This window comes from Pocillopora damicornis, chromosome 12 (assembly GCF_964200805.1).
Source record: "Pocillopora damicornis chromosome 12, jaPocDami1.2, whole genome shotgun sequence".
Lineage (NCBI taxonomy): Eukaryota > Metazoa > Cnidaria > Anthozoa > Scleractinia > Pocilloporidae > Pocillopora > Pocillopora damicornis.
This window is the reverse complement of record NC_142681.1, coordinates 18054803-18075504: the sequence shown is the minus strand read 5'-3', so window position 1 is coordinate 18075504 and position 20702 is coordinate 18054803. Positions and strand designations below refer to the sequence as shown.

Genomic DNA, 20702 nt, shown 5'->3' with positions numbered 1-20702 from the left:
GAAGGTTTTAGGACTTACAAATGGCGGAATGTTTATGGCTGAGATTTTGGGACCTATAATTCCTCTGGAGATATTTCTTATCAAAAAATATCCTCCCACGACAAAAACCGTGCCCCACCTGAATAAATCCATCAATCACGCGCCTATATTTTTATTTTTTGACAAAGCTAAGAAAAAAAACAAAAAGAAAAGAAAAACACTGCGTATGCGAATGTTGAGGAGATGTCATTTAAACGTTGGCTCAAAAGAATTGATTTCAAAAAATATATATTTTTTTTAGTTTCGTGCGCCAGTACTTTTGTTTTTATTAGATAGAATTGATGGGAAAACTTTAGCATTATAAGTTGGAGCTTGGTAATGACTGATTCTTAGTACATAATTTATCCAGAGGCACTTCAGTCAGAAAAGCTCAAGCATACATAACTGAAGTGGCAAGAGATTTCAAGCCATTTATCACATCTGAAACAAATGATCTCCACATCCTCAGGTGATTACTCGAATTTTTTTTCAAGTCTCATCGCGGGTTCGAGGTGGGAAGGAGATTTGCTAATCTGACTTCGGAAATACCTCTTGGGGAAATATTTCAATCCAAGACTGTACTTTCTAAAACAAAGCATTTGGTGTATTTCCTGCCAGTTCTGCCGTAATGCAATAATCACAAAATCAGTAATGGACTGATTTCATTTCTGTCAACAATAATAGGTTTTGGAAGTATGTTGCTTCCTTACTCGTGATCTTTCATTCCTGCTAGCAGAAATTATTGGAGAACATAGAAGTACCGGCAATTTAGGGGGAAAAACTTCCGTTCAGGAATAATTGTTAGACTGAATTTATTTTTGAGTTGATGGAACATTTGATAATATTCTCATTACACTCAAGGCAGGAACTTTCCTGAATATTAAGAAAAACTCATATCTATAAAGGTTCATCTCAGCAGCACGTCACCAACTACTTCAAAATGTTGAAAACAGAATGGAGAGCATTTCCTTAGCTCCATTCATGCAATATTTGCAAACGAAAGTAAAAAGGCCAAATTTACAACAGCGACATTAAACTCAACCAGGGCGCATGCTCAAACTCCTACTTTCGAACATCGGTAGAATTTTTCAAACCACTTAAAGATATCAGAAGCAGAATTAGAAATGTAAACACCAAGGGCGGTTTTTATTTTCTTGCCCACTAATTCATACCTTCATTCGGTTATTGGCTTGCGTGTATAGCACAACCAAAACATTCCTCACCAAAGTTGATCAACTTTACATCAAGATTCTTTTTTTCAAGGCGTTTTGATTTGGAAAGAGAAGGTATGTATGTCACAGGCCTCATGGTGATCTCACGAAAGGATCTATTGTAATAAGCAGCCTCTCAGACCGTAAAGTAACAAGATCATTGTTTCTTCCGAAAAACGTAAAATGGAACGTTCCTTTGAGTCAAAGGTGTGGCTTTTAAAATCTTATTTGAAGTGTCTTATAGAGAAATTCTTTGAGAATAATTAAGTCATTGTAAGGTTACTTCTGGTAATAGGAAAAAAGTTTCGCCTTAAATGTTGGCATTCTGTTCTGTAGAAAGCGTAATCAGACAACGGAAACAAATGCGCATACATTAAGATTTTTGAACGAATAAAAATCGTGAAAGAAGAACTTTTCTCGCTGCACGGGAGAAAAAAGAGAATGGAATGATGGATCATTCTAGATCATAGTCTTAGGAGCTCATTTCCTGCTTTTTTCCTCCTTAAAAATTACGTCTGTAAGGGTTTTCCATTTTTTTTAACGGATGTTTTATAGTGCAAGCTTATGGAACTACATAATGGTTGCAGATGAAAATATCGCCAAAATTTTTTCAATTTGAATCTGAAAATGAATATTTATTTCACATTTGAAGGAAATATACGCATTTTTATTTTTGGCTTCTGGAGAAAAGCAGGTGTTTGAGGCTGTTTCGGGTTGTCATTGAAATAACAACCTTAAGCTGATTTCATAATCAGTTGTGGTCTGACTGTGATCATATAATCACTGATTGAGGGTGTTTCGAAAGTTTACATGGGAATGCGAGACAAATTGAAACAATTTCCTATTTCTTTTTGCAATTACAGAACTACAAAGTTTGGGCAGTAATCTGCATTGAGATCCAGAGTCTGTGTTCTTATGTGAGATAAAATTGAAATATTTTTTTTTCTCCTTTTATTTTCCCTTAAAAAAATTTTAAACTGGATTTTATCAGCAGACTCGAAGGCGCTGTAAGTTTATTTTGTTTTTCTTGCGACAGGAGACACATGAGTGACTGGAAGAATGGAAAATTAAAAATATTTTTATATTTCATATATAGAAACAGGGTGTGCTTTCTATCAATGTGGAACTGCAGGAAAAAGGTTTAAAAAGGATTTACGCTGCTACAAAGTGGTTTGACGGTGTTTCAACTTCTGTAATTCGACGAGCTCATCAAGACACTGTTAAATATTTTTTTTCATCCTTTTCGTCTTCTTTTAACACATATATGATGGGAAATGAAATATCTGCTGAAACTCATTTATTTATGTATGTTTATGCTTTCTTTTTTATCGATTGGAAGGAATCTTGGCAAAATTAAGAAAACTGAAATTATGTGGTTGACGATGTGTCACAAGCTGTACCCAAGGTTCGACATATCATCTTCGTTCTTTCTTTCAAAACTTACCACAAAACCACAACTCCCATTAAGCTGAAATATGCTTCCTCTCTTATCTGGTCACTCCACAGCAGCTATTTAAGTGAAATTGCAAGTATAGTAGTACTTCTGTCATAAAAGCAACCACTCGCTTCAAGTGGACCATTTAGTTTTAATCCATGCAGGGAAATATTCTTGCACTAGAGCAGGCATCTTTGTCTAAAGGTAGGGAAATTTTTAAGAAGGTAAAAAGTCTGTGGTGAAATTTCTGTGAACAGGTCATAACTTCGCTACTATGTAACAAATATTTCTTAACATGCAGCCAGGTTTTCACCTTTTCCTAAAGTGATGCTCTTGTCACTTTTCTTTTCTTTTTTTTTTGCTAAATTACATGCACTTAATAAAACGACCACGATTTCTTTAATTCTACTGTACTGTTTTTCTCCCTTTATTTCTTGTTCTCTCGTCATGTCCAGTAAGCGCGTCAGTTTTCATTTGCCTACGTGATTTCACCTGCATTTTATTTTGAAGTTACAATTTATTACAATGTGCCGCTGTCGTATTTTGTGCTATTACTATTTGACTCCTTACTTTGCTCTCAAAAGAGTAAAACAGACAAAGAAGATAAAAAAAAAATCCTTTTAGAAGGGTAAATAAGACGAGAGGCATAAATTGTATTATAGAACTTTTTAAAGAGTTACAGTCATCTGAGTTATGGGCTTATTGAGTTCAATCGACTTGGTGTATTCTGGCGTGGTGTTATTTTTTAATTTATCCGCATTATTGCATGAAGTTTCAAAAAAATTTTTTAACCGTTTGTTGTAAAAAAAGTTAATTGTAATTTTTTTCTTTCAATCGCAAGGGAAAGAAATAAACTGTTAGCCGTAAAATGACTATATTTTTAAACGTTTGCGGTAAAAGCCTCTTACCCTTTGAGACCTGCTGAAACCTTATCCATCATCCAGTTTGCACTAGCTAACAACGAGCCTATTGAAAAAGGTAAAGGTTGTTTTTCATCAAGTCTTTTTTTTTCTTTGTTTATTTTTTGATTAAGATAGCGTGCGAATTTCTGCAATATGGCAATCGGGTTTGTTTGATTTTGTTTATACTTTGTTTCTTATCAAGGATATTGGCATCAATTGGGTTATTTTATTGAACATATCTCCAAAAGTTAAACCAACTTGAAAGCAGATAGCCATCTACTTAATTAAAGTAATTCGTCGGTCATCATAATATTTCAAACTCCAGCATCCAATTAGAATGCTTATAGTTACCGCAGCGCTTTTTTGTCTGTGGTTAATTTCTTTATTAAAAACATCACTGCCACCTTGTTGTTTGTACTTAAACTCTCTGTAGCAGCTTCGAAGTTAAACATTTAAAAGAGAAAACCAATTGTACAGCAATATGTGAAAAACTGAGAGGAAATCGTAAAATCGTAAAGATAATTAACACTAACAGCAATAAAAGAAAAAAAAGAACAAAGCTAAAATAACTTATTCTCCTTTTTATTTAGGCATTCACTTCATTAAGCATGTTACCTTTGCCAAATTTTTTTGCCACTCGTTCCGGTCTGGCTAATGTAACTGGTCGATTATTTTATGATAATGGAACATTTATTAAGACTTATCAAAAACGCATCGCTGAACAGAAAACTGGAGGGTCATGACATGAGTGACACTATGCTCCAACAGCAAAGGTCGAATTAGGAGCTATATGACCAAATATGACCAACTGTTTCTACCGATGAGGTTTTGGAAAACAGACCAAGTGTAGCTTTCGAGTTTCGGAATGTGCACAATCATTTCAAAGTTTGCATCTCATCATTTTGGAAATTCCCGCCAAAAACTAAGGGAGAGCGAATTGATTACAGGAGGGGCCTACCAAAAAGTTAGTGGAATGGCTTTCCTTAGGCTACGTGGCCAAACAGAAACATTTTGTGTGCGTGTACCCTGCAGTGATTGAAAAACTATTCAATGGAAGCGAGCGAGTAAAAAGTGTAGTGTAGGTCACGTGTTTAACTGTTACGCGACATTGATCAATTATAATGCGTATTTCTTTGAGATGTGTGTAAATCAAGAAGTGTCTTACTAAGGATTATGGGTGATCTTCGCCATGTTGCCAGGCTTTTGCGTGAACGAACAGAGAATTCGTCTTTAAACCGGATAAAACACATACAATTCAGTGCGAGCAAATGAGCTTAATGGGAAAGCCCATACTTATTCGTAGGCCTGGCTAAAAGATTGACCACAGGTTAAAAAAAATAACGACAAATACTTTAGTACAGCTTCAATGTATGACTGAAACGTACTTACCACCCACGATGCTAAAAAAGATATTACGAACCTTGCTTTGCTTTTAAAGTTACAGGGAAAAAGTGGTGTGTGTTACTTTTAAAATTAAATAACCTTAACTCAAATTTCTGAATTTTAAGCAATTGAGATGAATTCTGACATTAGAAACGCATTTTATGGGGACGAAATCAAACAAACAAGTCATTTAGCATTCTCTCTTTGGAGCCGAACTTCACGGTACATGTTTCCTTAAATTTACTGCGTAAATATTCATTATCTTGCCTTGGTGAAACTTACATCGCTTACATAAAAGTTGCAAGGTATTCTGAATCGTGTATAGTGTGGCGTCGCTGTCTGAAGTTTTCTTTCGCTATCGTGTCATGCCTCTGAATTAATTATAGCTTACAGGGGGAGGGCGAGGGGAGGAATTATTTGTAACTATTTATCATCCATGGCTGAAATATGATTAATTTTACACATTTGTTGTGAATATATAGATTCATGGCGACCAATCTGCTCTCTTTCCCTGAGAGATTGAACGACTTGAAGAGCATAAACGAATTTTTAAACTGGGCAGAAATTTCTGTGTCCGTGTATTATTGCATAATAACAAAGGAGAGAAAAATGTATTGTTACTCAGAAAATGGGCTAAACGCGGTGGTTGTGCTTCAGAGCAAGGGACACTTTATCCTTTCTTGTGTAGAGTCAAGGTTCTTTTTTACTAAGTGAGCTGGTATCGTGAATTCAAGGAACGCTGATAAAGGTGGACTTGGAATATTTTGGTTTGTATTGAAATATCAGTGTCGGTTGGAAAAAACCAAAAATTGCTAATCCATTTGTTTTTATTTCCATTTAAGTTATGTCGCACGAGAAGGCCTCACAGACAGATCTCTTGCTATCAACTTCTTTATCTATTTCAAAAACGAAAATTACTAGCACAAAGTAATTTATTGAATAAAACATGACATGTCAGCTCTCTGCTCGGATATCATGTATTTAAAACGTGGGAGTTAAACATATCTCCAAGTGTGGATAAAAAACGTATACTTTTACGCTTTTTTGTTTAATATTGAAAGCTCACAAAGAAAATTCCTTAATTTTCACACCATTATTCTGAATTTCACAGTTCATTTCTATGTCTACGTGAACAAGAAAGAGACCAAAGTCTATAAATTATTCACGATCTGATTAAGAATTTAATCACGACTATTTTAATTTCCAACTCTTAATCAAGGGCTTTAAAGGAATCAAGATAGATTATAGAAATTATCTCCGCGAATGATATAAAATTCCGACTGCAGGTAATTACTGGCGTCTCACTCTAGCTTAAAGCTGAAAAACAAGGAGGTTTCACAAGTGAGCTGAAAATAATTTTACATTCTCCCATTTCTTATTTTCACAGATGGCTTCGATGACGATGATAACGGTGGCGTTCTTGCTTGTGTTAATGTTAGTCTTGAGCGAATGTCGGCTTCGCAAGCTTGGTAGACCTGCCAGACCCCCGCTTCACCGCTATGCCATTGCAAAGAAAGGCCGTAAGTAATGTTACAATCTTGTCTCAAAATGGTTTTAATCTTTGAAAAGGTGAATATTTTGATCTTGAGTTACCCATGATCATGTGACTTAGGCAAGTGTACCCGGTAGCTATCTGTTTTAAGGTACATGTATACATTTCGTTAAATCTCAGAAAAAAGCAATTTCATCTTTTTTTTTTTTTTTTTGCCTTTTCATAATTTCATGAGATAATTTTTTTCGCATTTTAAACAGTTTTTATCACAAGGTTTAGAAAGTACCTTCCCCAAGGCCCAGAAAAGTCATCTAAAAAGTCGGAAAGGTTTCTTTGGTGGTTTCCCAGTTCAGAGAATACCTACGCAAAATTTAGAAATTTTAGCGAGCATAAATCATGACCTGAATTGAACTAACAAATTTCCCCTCTTACAGAACCTGCGCTTTAATTTATCAAATCCATCATATCTTATGACAAAAATATTGCAACAATCAAATCTCCTAACATTGTGGGACTATATTGATAATCTCCATTACATAGTCTCGCACAGAAACCGCTTTGGCAGTCAACAATACCCTTGATTCCGTAATTGGTCGCTTAAGACTAACATGGTGATGTGCATGTCTTATTACAGAATTACGATTAACTGATCGCGATACAATTATCGGGAATTTTAAAAAAATTATGTTTAGCCACTTTATATTTGAACTTGCACATAGGCTAAATTTTAAGTCACCATAGTAACATCTCAAAGGCGAGTGATCGTCATAACTCGTTCCCCCAAAGATGTTAGATTAATTCTGTTACGCCAATTAACAATTCTATCGAATTTATTTTAAGGACCTGTAGTAATTTATTCAAGCAAGGTGCAGTCAATGCTGATAATATTTGGTTTTAATCATTTCCTTAGTTATCTGGCAACTTTTGAAACAGAGATATAGGAGCAATAATTTTTTTCAACGGTTTCTTGTGCGATATCTTCTCCAGTGAATCTTATGTGGATTTGAATGTTTTCAACGACTTTCTTTTCATCTTTTAGTATGCCCCATGGGAGGAGGAGATAAAAACGCCGGATGTAACCATTGGGAAAAGCAAGGATACTGTAATCAAGGGCACCTCTACTATGATTTTGTGTCGACCAACTGTCCTGCCTCTTGCGGCATTTGTCAAGGTTTGTCAGGGGATCATTTGAACAGAGCTAATTTTTTATTAGATAAAGCCCATTTAAAATGTGTGTCGTAGCAACCAATCAAAACAAGTCGGCCTATCGAAAGAGAGAAAAAATATCCTAGTATGCATATTCTCCATACTGTTCTCTATACATTTCCTAAGGTGCTGACAAGGAGAATTGTTTGAACAATCAAGAGCTGCTTTTGTTGCTGATCGTTCTTTTTATTCTCATGACCTTAATGTTTGAATCAGGAGTGATGCTGTGAGGAGAAATTAGATGCTAGTCACTCTTAGAGGTTAAAGGGTCTTCTTCTAGGCTATCTAAAGCTCAAGAATTTATGCTAAAGGGAGCTGTTCATCCAAGTTTAGAGTGATTTAAGACCTGAATAATGATCGCTTTGGTGAGTTAGTGAATACGTGTTTCACAAACCAACACAAAAATTGAAGAAGAAGAAGAAAAAAAATATGGAAGACAAGCAGTGGTTGTAGTAGGAAAAATAACAGTAGAAGTAAATAAAAACATTTCTGTGTTTTAAAATAAAATAAACTTAAAATATAAGCTTGTCTCCTAAGGTTCGTACAATTGGTGGAGATTTAAACTGAAATGATTTGATTGTTCTGTTCTGTCCCGATTTTCAGGCGTGACAGTTGATTCGGGCTCCACCCTCATCAACTATCACGCAATAGAACTCTCGATCACTCAATAAAGTTTACACAATCTTTATCATTTTTTTTTCTCATTTCAGCTCGTCCTACCCCACCTCCAAGACCCCGACCTGTGAGAGGTAGTGATCAAATAATGTTTTTCAATGATTATTTCAGTTTACTCTTTGGTTAAAAACCTATTCGATCCTTCCATCTTCATCGACAGTGAACCTCAAAGAGTGTCTGGAAGCCCATAACTTGGCGCGTGCTCTGCACGGGGCTAGACCGCTGACATGGAACAGGACACTGGCCCGGAGTGCTCAAGCTTGGGCCCTGGACCTTGCAAAGCGGAATAAATTCGAGCACTCGCGTGTGAGAGGAGAGGGAGAAAACCTTTACTACTCAATGGGTAGCAGCGAAAAGACAGCAACATGCAAAGACGCTCTTGATGCCTGGTAACCTATTTAATTCAAATTTGTATGGGGAATTGCGGAAATGTTTTTACTTATTACTAAAACAGAATGTAGAACTTGCGCATGACATATTGTACAAATTCTGCAAATTTAGAGACGCTGGTTCACGCAAGCAGTATGGTAATATGGTGATGTGTTGTTTGAAAGTGGCACATGCGCACTATCTGTAATTTGTATACATGCCTGGGTTGACTTACGTTGCAAGACCGTCTTTTTGTCTTGAAAGATAATTTCTGTCAATTTTAAATCTTTGCATTAATGTTTTCATTCCTGTATTTTTATTTGCTAGGTATGGAGAAGTTTCTGATTATCCTTTCTCAAATCCCCCGAAATCTATTTTTGACGTACCTGGTGTTCAAATTGGACATTTTACACAGGTGTGGATAATTTTTACCTGACTTAAAAAGTTGCCATAGCAACGACGTAACCTACTTGTTAAGAGTATCAGTTGAGTGCTTTAATTTTTTGTTACCAGTCAACCCTTTACACCCCAACATCGGTATACATATTCTCCATTCTGTTCTCTATACATTACCTAAGTTGCTGACAAGGAGAATTTTTTTAACAATCAAGAGCTTCTTTAGTAGGTGATCATTTCCTTTATTCTCATGACCTTAATGTTTGATTCAGGGATGATATTGTAAGGAGAAATTAGATGTTAGTTACTCTTAGGGGTCAAAGGGTTAAGAGATGAAAAAAGAGAGGAATATTATGAACATAAATCATATCTAGAGAATAGAGAATATATTAGGGAGCTCAGAATGTTAAAGTCTGCCACCAGGGGCAATAGTTCGCAGACCGCTATAGCTTGTACTTTCTAAACCCCAAACCGCCTTCGTTTGGGATATTCCTACCCACGTGCAAAAACTTTGGGCCGTAAACCGTAGATACGTGCGAAAGTATCGCCAACTAAGCCTTCATAAGGAGCGTAAACCGCAAGAGTATTTTGGACTCTTACATCAATCCTCTACATTCTGATATCAGTATGCATATTCTCCATACTGTTCTCTACACCTTTCCTATGATACTAAGGAGAAGAATTTGTTTAACAATCAAAACTTCTTTGGTTGGTAATCATTTCCTTTATTCTCACGATCTTGATGAATGATTCAGCAGTATCATTGTAAGGAGAAGTTAGATGCTGGTCACTCTTAGAGTTCTTAAAGGTTAACAAGAAAAGTACGGTTTGTTCCCAACAGGTGGTATGGAAGTCTACTAGGCAACTGGGTGTCGGCATTGCCACTATAAAGCGCGGATTTTGGACTAAGACCTACGTTGTGGCTCGTTACACGCCCCCAGGAAACTATTGGGGAAGGTTCAAGCAAGAAGTGGGGGATATCACTGTTTTGTAGCTAGAGGGTAAGAGAAAGTTACTTTAAAGAGATCCTCCTAAGAGTTTTGAGCTCTCGGCTATGATAGTGCACCTTGTTTGGGGGTCTCAAGTAAAGCATGACACTTGGTTTTGGAATGTGGTGTCCTGACAGTTAACACGTGGGACCCTGATCAGGTCGCTCGGCAGTTTCATCAGGGCCTGGTATTGTTACTGAGTTGTTCCTCTGGACAAGACACTTTTCATTTGAAATTTACATCGGGTGACTGCAAAATGTGTGAGAACAAAGGGGAAGGGTGGGTTGAAAGAGACGGGTGTTAGCATGTAATGGAATTTTAATTTCCTTCTGTTAGTGGAGGAAGCAGGTGGACACTCCATGACCCCTCCTTCATTTTTTTTTCTTTCACCTTCAGAAACACCTGTTATGCAGTCTAGTGGAAACTGCAGCGTGTAATGCACCAGGGGCTTTTCATCAAAAAAAAAATTTAATTTTCCAGATTGAATTCAAAACAGCTACACAAGTTCTGTCACGTGAACCCTCGCAGCTAGATCGATCGATAGATAAACTAGCCGCAAACTCTGTACAAGAAGAAAACGCAAAGCAGGAACAAATTGCTTTTGGCAATGACGAGTGTCTCTGGTGGCTCAGTTAGAAAAGGATGTTTTAAAAAATCAACGCTCATTATATTTAAATTTCTTTACTTCTGGTTTCTTGCAGAGTGTTGATGTGTTCAATGTTACTCAGAAGCTACTCAATGGTGAACGCGAAGGCATTTGACATGATTGATGCAAAGGCCCAACAAAACAAGTGTATTATGCTATTCTATGCTTTAACTTTTAGATCGCTTGACTCCAACGTTCTTCTGAAATCTTCTCAGAACGTTTCCCGTAGGACTGTAACGAGCAACAATAAAAATTTCTTTTGAGAAGCCTGAGCCTCTTGAAGCCTGTGCCACTCCCACCGCTGTGGTCGCCTTCCACACAACCTGAAGAAATAATGCATACAGTTTTTGAGTAACACCAAGTGTTGCGTTGTAGACATCATTATTCGAGTGGGAAAGGGTTATTTGTTGCGTTTTAAAGGCGAGGGACGCCAAGTGCGAGAGGCGGAGTACCCCTTCCTCGTGCGTACCTCGTCCTTCGCACTCGTCTCTTACTTATTTCTTGAAAAACGCCAAAGATAGCGTATATCATAGAGACATCACGAGGATGTATCCCTCGAATTTTAGCGCTATATTCTGTTATCAAAGGACTAGATCTGTAATATTCTATTCTTCACCATCAGGCATAGCCATCATCGGAAAACGTCTCTGGATTTCGATCGCTCGAAGTATTCCTTTCAAATAAATGGTCTCCTATGTGTGCCAATTTTTTGTCGGTCATTCCACCTTGATAAGGAAATTAACATCTATAACCTACGTACACAACGATTTGTGTGAACTCCGTTTATTGAGTGAGTAATATAGGCCTTTCTAATTTACCTGAGAAAAATGACCTGTTTCGGGAGAAAATCCAGGTTTCGCATAATCGTACATTGGCTCCTCACGATCGTACCTCAAGAGGAGAAAAAGAACAAGAAAATTGATGCAAGTCTCATTCATTCTCTTACTATGCAAGCTGGTAGAAAACTTTTTTGAGAAATAAACTGTTTACGAAACTTAAGTGCCACTAACCATCCTACTAAAGCATCTTCACAGTCTGCAGTTTTGTGACCTTTAAACCAGGCTATGTTTTCTTCTTCGCCGTCTCGGTTTGGGTCATGACGAATTTTACCAGTCTCAGCCAGGTGATCAGCCCAGACCTGCGCATGCTCTACCAATGTGTCATCCCAGACCAACGGACTTGCTCCATGAAGCGCGCGCCTTTCGTTGTGTGCTTTTAAACAAGCTTTTACTGTGGAATAAAAAAGATGATAAAAGATCAGTTATAGGGCTGAAAAAAAAAACACAAGGCGATATGAAAATGCACTACCGGAAAGCATTTTTGAAATATCTCATTGTAGCTTAGGCTGCCTTTTAACGAAGGGAGTAGCATTTAAATTATGACTGAATATAATGTCCCCAACCTTTTGCGACCGAACATCAATATGCGTAGTTTCCATACCGTTCTCTATACATTTCTTTAGCTTATGAGGAGGAAAATCTTTTTGAACAAGCAAGAGCTTCTTTAGATCATTTCCTTTATTCTTGTGACGTTATTGTTTAATTTAGGCACAATATTGTACGGAGAAATTAGATGCTGGTCACTCTTTAAGGGTCGAAGAGTTAAGTAATAAGACTAGTTTCCTACGCAATCAGAATGACCTTATGCAAGTTGATCGTTCAAACGTCGTCCAGGTGCTATGATGGAGGAAGAAGGGGATTCAGTCTGAATTTGCGTAGCTCAATCGTTTTCTTACCTTCTGCTGTAAGAGATGTGGCGGGCACTGAAGGTTGAATTGTTCTCACTGCTTTTTTGGTGACTAAGGTTTCAGGTGTAGTTCTGGGGCCGCCGGCGGATGAACGGTTCCAACTAGGCGTGGTATTTAGTTGATTTCTTTTCTCTCCCACATTTTTTCTAAATCTTCTCAAAACGTTTCCCGAAGGACTATAACGAGCTACGATAAAGATCTCTTTCGAAAAGCCAGAGCCTCTAAAAGCTTGAGCGACTCCTACAGCTGTGGAAGCCTTCCATACAACCTAAAAACATTTCAAGGGTGTTCAAAACTATCATAACTTCGATCCAGTGTATCTATTTCTTAATTTGGTTAAATCAACTGAGTTGCTAATGTAGATTGGCCACTATAAAGCTAACATTTGGAGCGTTTGTCTTTCGTCAGAGCAAATGGCGAAGGGCTAACGCTCGAAACGTCAGCTTCAGAAATTCTTTACGGTGGCCAATTTACATCATGAACCTAGTTGATGAAATGAAACTATCTTGTCATACCCCCTATTGACGTAGCACCACAGTTTCTTTAGAAACTTTTTCCCTTTATTTTGTTTGAGTTAATTGTGAGAAGATTCCTTTACGGGACGAAGAACCCACTAAAAGCTGTCTGGATTTGTCAATGAGGCTTATAATAGCGGCTAAGTAGTATTTAGTCGGCACGTTCAAATCCTGTTGAAGTGTGCCTTTCTAGGCTTCGTGATTTTTTTTGGTCTTTAACTACAGCTGACCTGCGAGAGTCATTTCTTCATTTCCATAAACTGAATCCAAAACGTTTCGTTTCTTTTTTTGGCTTCTGGTTTTATCAGATCCTCTTTGATAAATACTCTTGGTTTCATCTTGTCTCTTAAGTAATAGAACGCTTTTCGTTTAAGTGACGTAAAATTCAAACAAGAGTTCTCTCACCGGCCCGTCAGCACAAAGAAAATAGCACTGGAAAATTAAGAATACGGCTTGTGGCGCGCGTAAACGCGGACGACCAACAAACAATTGGTCTTGCATCTGATTGTTTAGGACGGTGGCGCGAGTTTTTTTTAGTCCAATCACAAGGCGAAATAAAGTAAAACCAAGACAATCCCATATTCCCTTCGAACCTCCGTTAAAATCCGTCCTATATTGTACTATTTGTGTAAGATTCAGGAAATTACCTGTGTAAAATGGCCCGTTCCGGGAGAAAATTCAGGCTTTTCATAATTGTACAAAGGTTCCTCTCTGTCGTACCTTGCAAGGAGAGAGAGAGAGAGAGATGGAAGGTATCATAGCTTGGAGTCAACTGATAAGATTAGGTAATCTTATATGTGGTACCATGCGAAGAAGATTAATTTAGTATTCATTCAGTGGAAGAAATTGCTGTAGTAGTGAGCTGTTAACTAGAAAAGTTTACTGGATGCATTAATCTAGAAATGAAAAGTTTCGTGATGAACATTGTGTACAATCCTTTTTAAAATTTCGAAAGGGACTGAAATTTAATGGATAAAGGACGTTAGGTTTACCAGCCTACCAAAGCATCTTCACAGTCTGCAGTTTTGTATCCTTTAAACCAAGCTATGTTCTCTCCTTCGCCGTCTCGGTTTGGGTCATGATGAATTTTACCAGTCGCAGCCAGGTGATCTGCCCAGACCTACGCATGCTCTACTAGCGTTTCATCCCAGACCAGCCGACTCGCTCCATGAAGCGCGCGCCTTTCGTTGTGTGCTTTTAAGCAAGCGTTTACTGTTAAATAATATATAAATATCACACAAATCAGCTATAATTATTCTAAAAATGATAAATTTTCCACCTCAGGAGGTTCAGTTCGACACGACAGGACAGTATGAAAAATGCTCTTGGTAATTGAAACGCTATATTCGTATCTCGTTTCAGCTGAGGTTGCTTTTTAGCAAGGAGGATGAATTTTTTATTTATTTGGAACGTATATGTCACTTATCGTGCTAATATCTCACGAAATCAGAATGAAATCAGAATGACATTTGTAAATAGTTTGTAAATTGCATATAGGGTTGTATTACTATTACCAATATATGTTACATTTTCACACATTATCCTTTTATAGTCCAATGTTATTGCTTTTTATATTGTAGACTTCATAATTTTTTTTGTTTTTGTTTTTTTTTTGTAGTATACTGCAATTTTTCATTTTACATTGTAGTTTTTAACAGGTGAAGAGCCCCTAGATGGATACACTGTTAATAAACCATTATTATTATTATTATTATTATGACATGATTTGAAGCCTTCAAACGTCTTTCAGATGCTCAGATGGGAGAAGAAAGGAGAGTCGGTTTAAAGAGGTCGAAGTATGGTTTGCAGTTTAATAAATAGATTTCATGTTGCCGTGCGTCTGTACAGTAACAGATCACAGAGATCAAAGCGTGGTAAGAACACAAGAAAGTGGCATACAGAGCGCAGCCGAGTGTATCACTGATGTTCTTACCACATTTTGGCGTCTTCTGTGATTTATCACTGTACGGCAGACCCCCAGCAACATAAAATCTATTTTTTTTTTGTGATAAAAAGAGCAAAATATCGTTCGCGGTGATGTCATCTATGCGTCAGTCCTCCAATAGATCATAGGAAAGAATCAATCAATACGCGTATAATTCAACGTATGATATAATCAACGTAACCGTCTTACCTTCAGTTGTAAGAGATGTGGTAGGAGCCGAAGGCTGTATTGATGTTACTGCTTTCCTGGTGACTAAGGTGTCAGGTGTTTTCTTTGAGCCTCTGGTGGATGAACGTTTCCAGCTAGGCGTGGTATTTGGCTGGTTTCGTCTCTCGACCACATTTTCTTTAAACCTTCTAAAAATGAAGTTTCCTGAAGGACTGTAACGAGCCACGATAAAGATCTGTTTTGAAAAACCTGAACCTCTGGAGGCTTGAGCGACTCCTACTGCTCTGGTGTCCTTCCATACAACCTATGACAGGGGTTTTTAAAACATTTGCATTAGTAATCCAGTGGTTTTATTTTTGATAGTTATGATTAGAATGTATTACAGGAACGAAGAACAATCTAAAACATTTGCTTCTATTTCAAATTGTGGTTTTGTTGTATAGTTGGTAGTCGCGCTCACTCAGTATGCGGGCTTGGGGGTGGGGGGTGGGGGGGTACGAGTTTATATTCTGTCGAAACATGAATTCGTCTCAGGCTTCTTTATTGCATTTTCTCTGATTTTAGCTTAACATTTTTATCAGCATGAATAATACAAAAGGATTACTGGCCCTTTTTGCTGCTGATTGTCGTTAAATCCTTGTTATTCAATCTTTTCAGTGCAAACTTATTAGTGATTGGATGGAGCGCTTTTCCTTTGGCTGTCGTAAATCAAAACCAATAACATGTGTGACCTCGACTCGAAGTAAATTCGAGCAAACTGCCTGGAACGCTGAAAACGCGAAGGACTAAGTGGCGATTACTAAGGTAATAGGAAACTTGGACAAAATTTGAGAAAGCAACTAGAGATCGGTGATACGTTTTGATAAAAAAACAATAGATAACTCGGCACGGCAAAATGCGCAAAAACAGCGCACGCACCGTCCACTTACACAGGCATGACGTGTCAACCGTGCTATTACACTGTCCAATTACAAGCATGACACGTACACTATCCTATTAGTGCTTAAATCTGGCCGTTGATAACGAATCACATTCGAGAATTTTGTTATAAGTTTGATTAATTCTGGTTTTGCATCTGATTAATTGAGAAGGTAGCAGAAATATTTAGACCAATCAAAATACAGGTTACCTTCGACAATCAATTCAAATCTGGTTTCTATAGTGACCTGTTTGTAAGATTTATTTCAATTACCTGGGTAAAATGGCCCGTTTCAGGAGAAAATCCAGGATTCTTATAATCATACTTTGGTTCCTCTCTGTCGTACCTTTCAAGGAGAGAGAGAAAGCGAGGGAGCAAATCACAGAACAGAGTCAAATTTTAACTTGAAACGTTGTTTTCCTTTGTGGAACCATGCAAAGACATTTCTTAAGCATTCGTTTAGTGAAGGTAACTGCTGTGGAAGTGAGTTGTTAAAAAAGCAAAAGAGTACAAAGGGACGCATAAATGTAAAAAATGATAAACTCGAGAAGTCAATCGAGTACGAAATGTTTTGAATTTACACTTACGTCGAGGGGAATTGAAATTTAATCGATACAGGACTTAATAGACAGCCTACCATTCCATCAGTGCATCTTCACAGTTTGCAGTTTTGTATCCTTTAAACCAAGCTATGTTTTCTCCTTCCTCGTCTCGGTTTGGGTCATGACGAATTTTGCCAGTCTCAGCCAGGTGATCGGCCTAAGCCTGCGCATGCTCTCTCAGTGTATCATCCCAGACCAGCGGACTTGCACCATGAAGCGCACGCCTTTCGTTGTGTGCTTTTAAGCAAGTATCAACTGTAAATAAACCATTAAAATGATTTTAAATTCGAGATTTCCGTAGAAGAAGAGAAATGTGTAAGAATGGCAATTTTTGTGATACCTTCAGCTGTCAGAGCAGCGGTAGTATTTGATGACGAAGTAGATTGTTCTCCAGTGGTTGAAACATCAGACGTCGTAGATGGTGCACCAGTGGTCGAAAGACCAGACTTCGTAGGTGGTGCATCTGTGGTTGAAGGAGTAGATGTCGTAGATGGTGCACCAGTGGTTGAAGGACTAGACGTCGTGGATGGTACACCTGTAGTTGAAGGACTAGGCGTTGTAGATGGTTCAGCGGTCGTTGACGAAGCAGGCGTTGTAGACGTTGTTGGTTCAGTCTTTGACGATCCTAAAAACAAGATTTAAAAGAGAAAGGAAACATAACACACATAATTGTCACGACTTGTTGTTGTAGATAAATTGAACATCGCAGGTATGTTGATGCTGCTTTAAGAAAGGCCTACAAACATAACAGTCTGTTTCGTCGTTTTTGATCAAAGGAGAAATAACACATTTAAGATAACTTTATTTCACACACTTTCCTTTTGATTTTTTTACGAAGCAGTTCATTCGTTATTAAGGGCTTCAGCCTGCTTAAAGGTTAAAGAAAGTCGCCTCGAAAGACCGATCGTGGTATTTTCATATGTACGCAACAGACTAAGGCTATCAACACCAACGTAAGAAAATCAGGTAGTTTTCTGAGCTTAATTACACATCACCTCGTTATTTCTCTGCGTCGTTCTAAATTTTAACCTCCTCATTAACTTACCGGGACAAAAACCGCAGGAATGTTGACAGTTGTTCATCATATAGCCATAGAATCGATGTTTAGGGTTACAATAACCGGCTTTCGTCAAGAAAGCGCAGGATGGATCATTATTTGGCTCAGGAACGCAACCTATTAGTGTAGTAAATTACAAAACATAATGCATTCGTCAAATAGAATATTTTAAAAAAATCAAATAGACTTGGAGCATTCTCTTCGGAAAAGTCCGTCGCGGCACGCTAACATCAATTTTTCTGTAACTATTTATTTTGACATGTGCAACGGACTTCGCAGAAAAGGGATGACTATTCATAGAGTAAAACCAAAAGAAAGAGACCGAAACTAATCAACAAAACCTAAAACCAAATAGTAAACAAGCTGGTCTCAGAGCCGATCTTAAAATTAATTTGTTCAGTAACACAAAGTAACTTCGAGAAAGCCTAATGTCACACAGTGAATGTTTCAAGGTTACTGCACGATGGTGCTGCTGAAAATTAAATGAAACAGTCGCATGCATGGGAAGGTAAGGCCCTTACGAGTCAGTAGCATTATTTTCAATATCCCTTGGCTATTACAGTATTTCTTGCTTTGATATTCGTTCGTTCTAACTGTAAGTTAGTTCAAAACTGACCCTCGTAAAAATTAGACGTTAACCCTTTAACTCCCAAGATCTGATTGTTAATTCTCCCCTCTAGCTGCTACACATTTCCTTGTAAATAAGTTCGAAGAATTTGTTGCCAGATCAAGACTACCCACCTCTACCTGATAAGTTTGAGTATTCTCATTACCTGTTGGCTGGATAATATGAGGTTGTTATAGGGAGAAGTTACATGATAATCACTTATGGGAGTTAAAGGGTTTAGGTCAGTAAAACGAAGTGCGACATGTAAATGGTGCAATGGAACGCGTAGCAGTGGAAAAAGCGAGGAGGTCTGGGTCGGGTTGCGTAACACGACCCGAACCTTCGCGCCGCTGATCAATGCGCTTCCTCTTCCAGCGTTACATCAAAACAAAGCATCTCTACATACCACATAGCTCGCAGGTGGCTGGACAGTACGCCTTCATGTAGGAGTAATATGGCCCTTCAGGTCGACAAAAACCTCTCTGTTTCCAGGAATGACAATGAACATGGTCGGGGCAGTCCTTGTCTGTGAAGAAACAAAAAAGAATGCTTTGCACAAATAGCTTGCCTTCCCCCTTTGCATTCCTGTCAATACCCGTTGTGACATGACCAAAAATCAACAAACCTCCTCCAAAGGCGGCATCCGGATAAAATGCACAATGCTACTTATTTTGCATGGGAACGAGGTTATTGTAGAGCGATGGCGTAATTATTTGCCTTTTTAAAAACGGATTAAGCAAATTGAGGAGCCTGGCAAATTGTTGACTCGAAACGTGACTCCAAGTCCAGCACGAAGTCTATCTCAGTCGAACTCAAACTCGAAACAGAACTGGAATATGCTTTATTTCAAGTGTTCTGACAATTTTCAGGTATCAGGCGATGGCCTCAATTTGACTCACGCTCCCTGAAGATAAGAGTTGTTACATGTAAATTGCGCAATTTCCCCCAAAACGCATCCTCCGCTCAGCTGCCATCGAGTGGGAGATGAACCCCATAAATTTTGGGCAGAAGTGAGCAGCAAGTAGCAGATCATCGCATGGGATGGAAAAATGCTTGCTTTCCACCTAATTTGAATGATAAACATCGACAAAACTTGGACAAATGTCCTCAACAATTACGCGTGGTGTCAATGATGTTAAACTTTTAAAACTCGGTAAGGTGTGAGATTGAGGTGTTTTTATTTCCGATGAAAGGGCGATGTGTCGAGGCTATTTCACAAGAAACACTGTAACAGCGCCGAAAAACTTTCTAATAAACCCTATTTTAAAATATTACAAACAGAAAGAAAAGAGATCAGGCACGATTTTCAGTGCTTTATTTTTAACTCACCTCCACACAAGTTACACGCTCCCTTACACTTAAGTACCATCGTCTTGTAAAAGGACTTGCTTGGATTGCAATATCCCAAACCGCTCCAGTAACTGCAGTTCTGGTGATCCGAAGAGGCGCATACCTTATCTGTGGATTTGGACGAAGTGTGGGCTGAACTATAAAACTTACTTATTTTTTAATCAGTTAAAAAAAGCATGCAGGTAATAAATTAAATATATGTCAAATTATTTGATCTCTTGCATCGATGATCTCAACGATATTCATTAGATCTTTTATCAGAACACATTCTTAACTAAATTTTGGCTGTAATTTTTTCTTTAATTAGCTAGCTATGATTTCTCTCTGTTCCTCTCACTCTCTTGTTTTTGCTCGCAGATGTGAAAATTGTAATACGTATTGGGCAGATCACGGTAAATGTTTTTTCACGATCACTGCATACAACTTTCACAACTATCACTGCTTTGTTTGAGGCCAAAGAATGTAATTAACCCCGCCTGCATGTGATTATGATACTCTCCAGGGGCTTTGAATTCGAGTTGTCTTCTTCTGTAGTGCAGATATTTACGAATGTAAACTTAAAAATACATGATTCACATTCTGGATGTTGTCTAAGTACATCCCTGGCCATACAATGCTCTTATGTCTAACAACTACAATCGCATCATATAACTCGACTCTGATAATCGCACCAAGCCCGCAATAAGCTCAAAAACGCAACGCATTTCATAACATGACCAACTATATCCTTGCCTTTGATATAGATTAATCTTTTCGAGTACCATGAAGGTCTTTAAACTACATTGTTTCAAAAATCAGCATATATTTTCTACATTTTTCTTCTGTGTCATCATAAGACATCAAGTTGTGTTTATACAATATATGTCTACGCCGATTGACGTGCTAGGATCGAAGAGAGAAGATGGATAAAAGGCACAAATGGAAAAGGAGGTCTAACATTTTTTTTATGTACAGAGTTCCGTGTTATCTGCATTCTGCATTGCCGCTGATAAAATTGAAGACGAACGTACGCCAAATATCACACCAAAATTAGCAACAGATAACAAAAAAACAAAACATCACCAACCAGT

General features: G+C 37.9%; 2 protein-coding genes across 8 annotated transcripts; one reads left to right on the top strand and one right to left on the bottom strand.

Moving 5' to 3' along the window:
• The first annotated feature begins 376 nt into the window (after positions 1-376).
• Positions 377-10988, top strand: LOC113670275 (uncharacterized). 7 transcript variants are annotated; one of them, XM_027186393.2, is made up of 8 exons: positions 377-487; positions 6337-6469; positions 7481-7612; positions 8358-8396; positions 8483-8711; positions 9019-9106; positions 9929-10088; positions 10778-10988. In XM_027186393.2, exons 2-7 carry the CDS (start codon positions 6337-6339, stop codon positions 10079-10081), a joined length of 774 nt encoding a protein of 257 aa, XP_027042194.2. In that variant the 5' UTR covers positions 377-487; the 3' UTR covers positions 10082-10088; positions 10778-10988. The 7 variants fall into 7 exon arrangements, with proteins under 7 accessions (XP_027042194.2, XP_027042192.2, XP_089045101.1 ...); XM_027186391.2 differs by lacking the exon at positions 377-487 and adding an exon at positions 1013-1304; XM_089188975.1 differs by lacking the exon at positions 377-487 and adding an exon at positions 1279-1436.
• Positions 10890-19651, bottom strand: LOC113670299 (uncharacterized). The gene is made up of 12 exons (XM_089188626.1): positions 19612-19651; positions 18689-18808; positions 17922-18002; positions 16792-16873; positions 16290-16362; positions 15119-15401; positions 14109-14196; positions 13632-13704; positions 12458-12737; positions 11733-11952; positions 11541-11613; positions 10890-11045 (listed from the first exon to the last, which is right to left on the bottom strand). The coding sequence occupies exons 1-12, from the start codon at positions 19649-19651 to the stop codon at positions 10890-10892; spliced, it is 1569 nt and encodes a 522-aa protein (XP_089044752.1).
• Positions 19652-20702: the final 1051 nt, after the last annotated feature.

What these genes read in the sequence shown, in the direction of transcription:
- LOC113670275 (XM_089188975.1), top strand. Translation starts at nt 1,413, where the DNA reads ATGGAACGTTCCTTTGAGTCAAAG. An exon ending in AAGACCCCGACCTGTGAGAG is followed by an intron (nt 8,397 to 8,482) that starts GTAGTGATCAAA and finishes CTTCATCGACAG; the next exon opens with TGAACCTCAAAGAGTGTCTG. An exon ending in AAATTGGACATTTTACACAG is followed by an intron (nt 9,107 to 9,928) that starts GTGTGGATAATT and finishes TGTTCCCAACAG; the next exon opens with GTGGTATGGAAGTCTACTAG.
- LOC113670299 (XM_089188626.1), bottom strand. Translation starts at nt 19,651, where the DNA reads ATGGTACTTAAGTGTAAGGGAGCGTGTAACTTGTGTGGAG. An exon ending in GAACGGGCCATTTTACACAG is followed by an intron (nt 12,738 to 13,631) that starts GTAATTTCCTGA and finishes AAATGTTTTTAG; the next exon opens with GTTGTATGGAAGGCTTCCAC. An exon ending in AAACAGGTCATTTTTCTCAG is followed by an intron (nt 11,046 to 11,540) that starts GTAAATTAGAAA and finishes TTATTTCTTCAG; the next exon opens with GTTGTGTGGAAGGCGACCAC.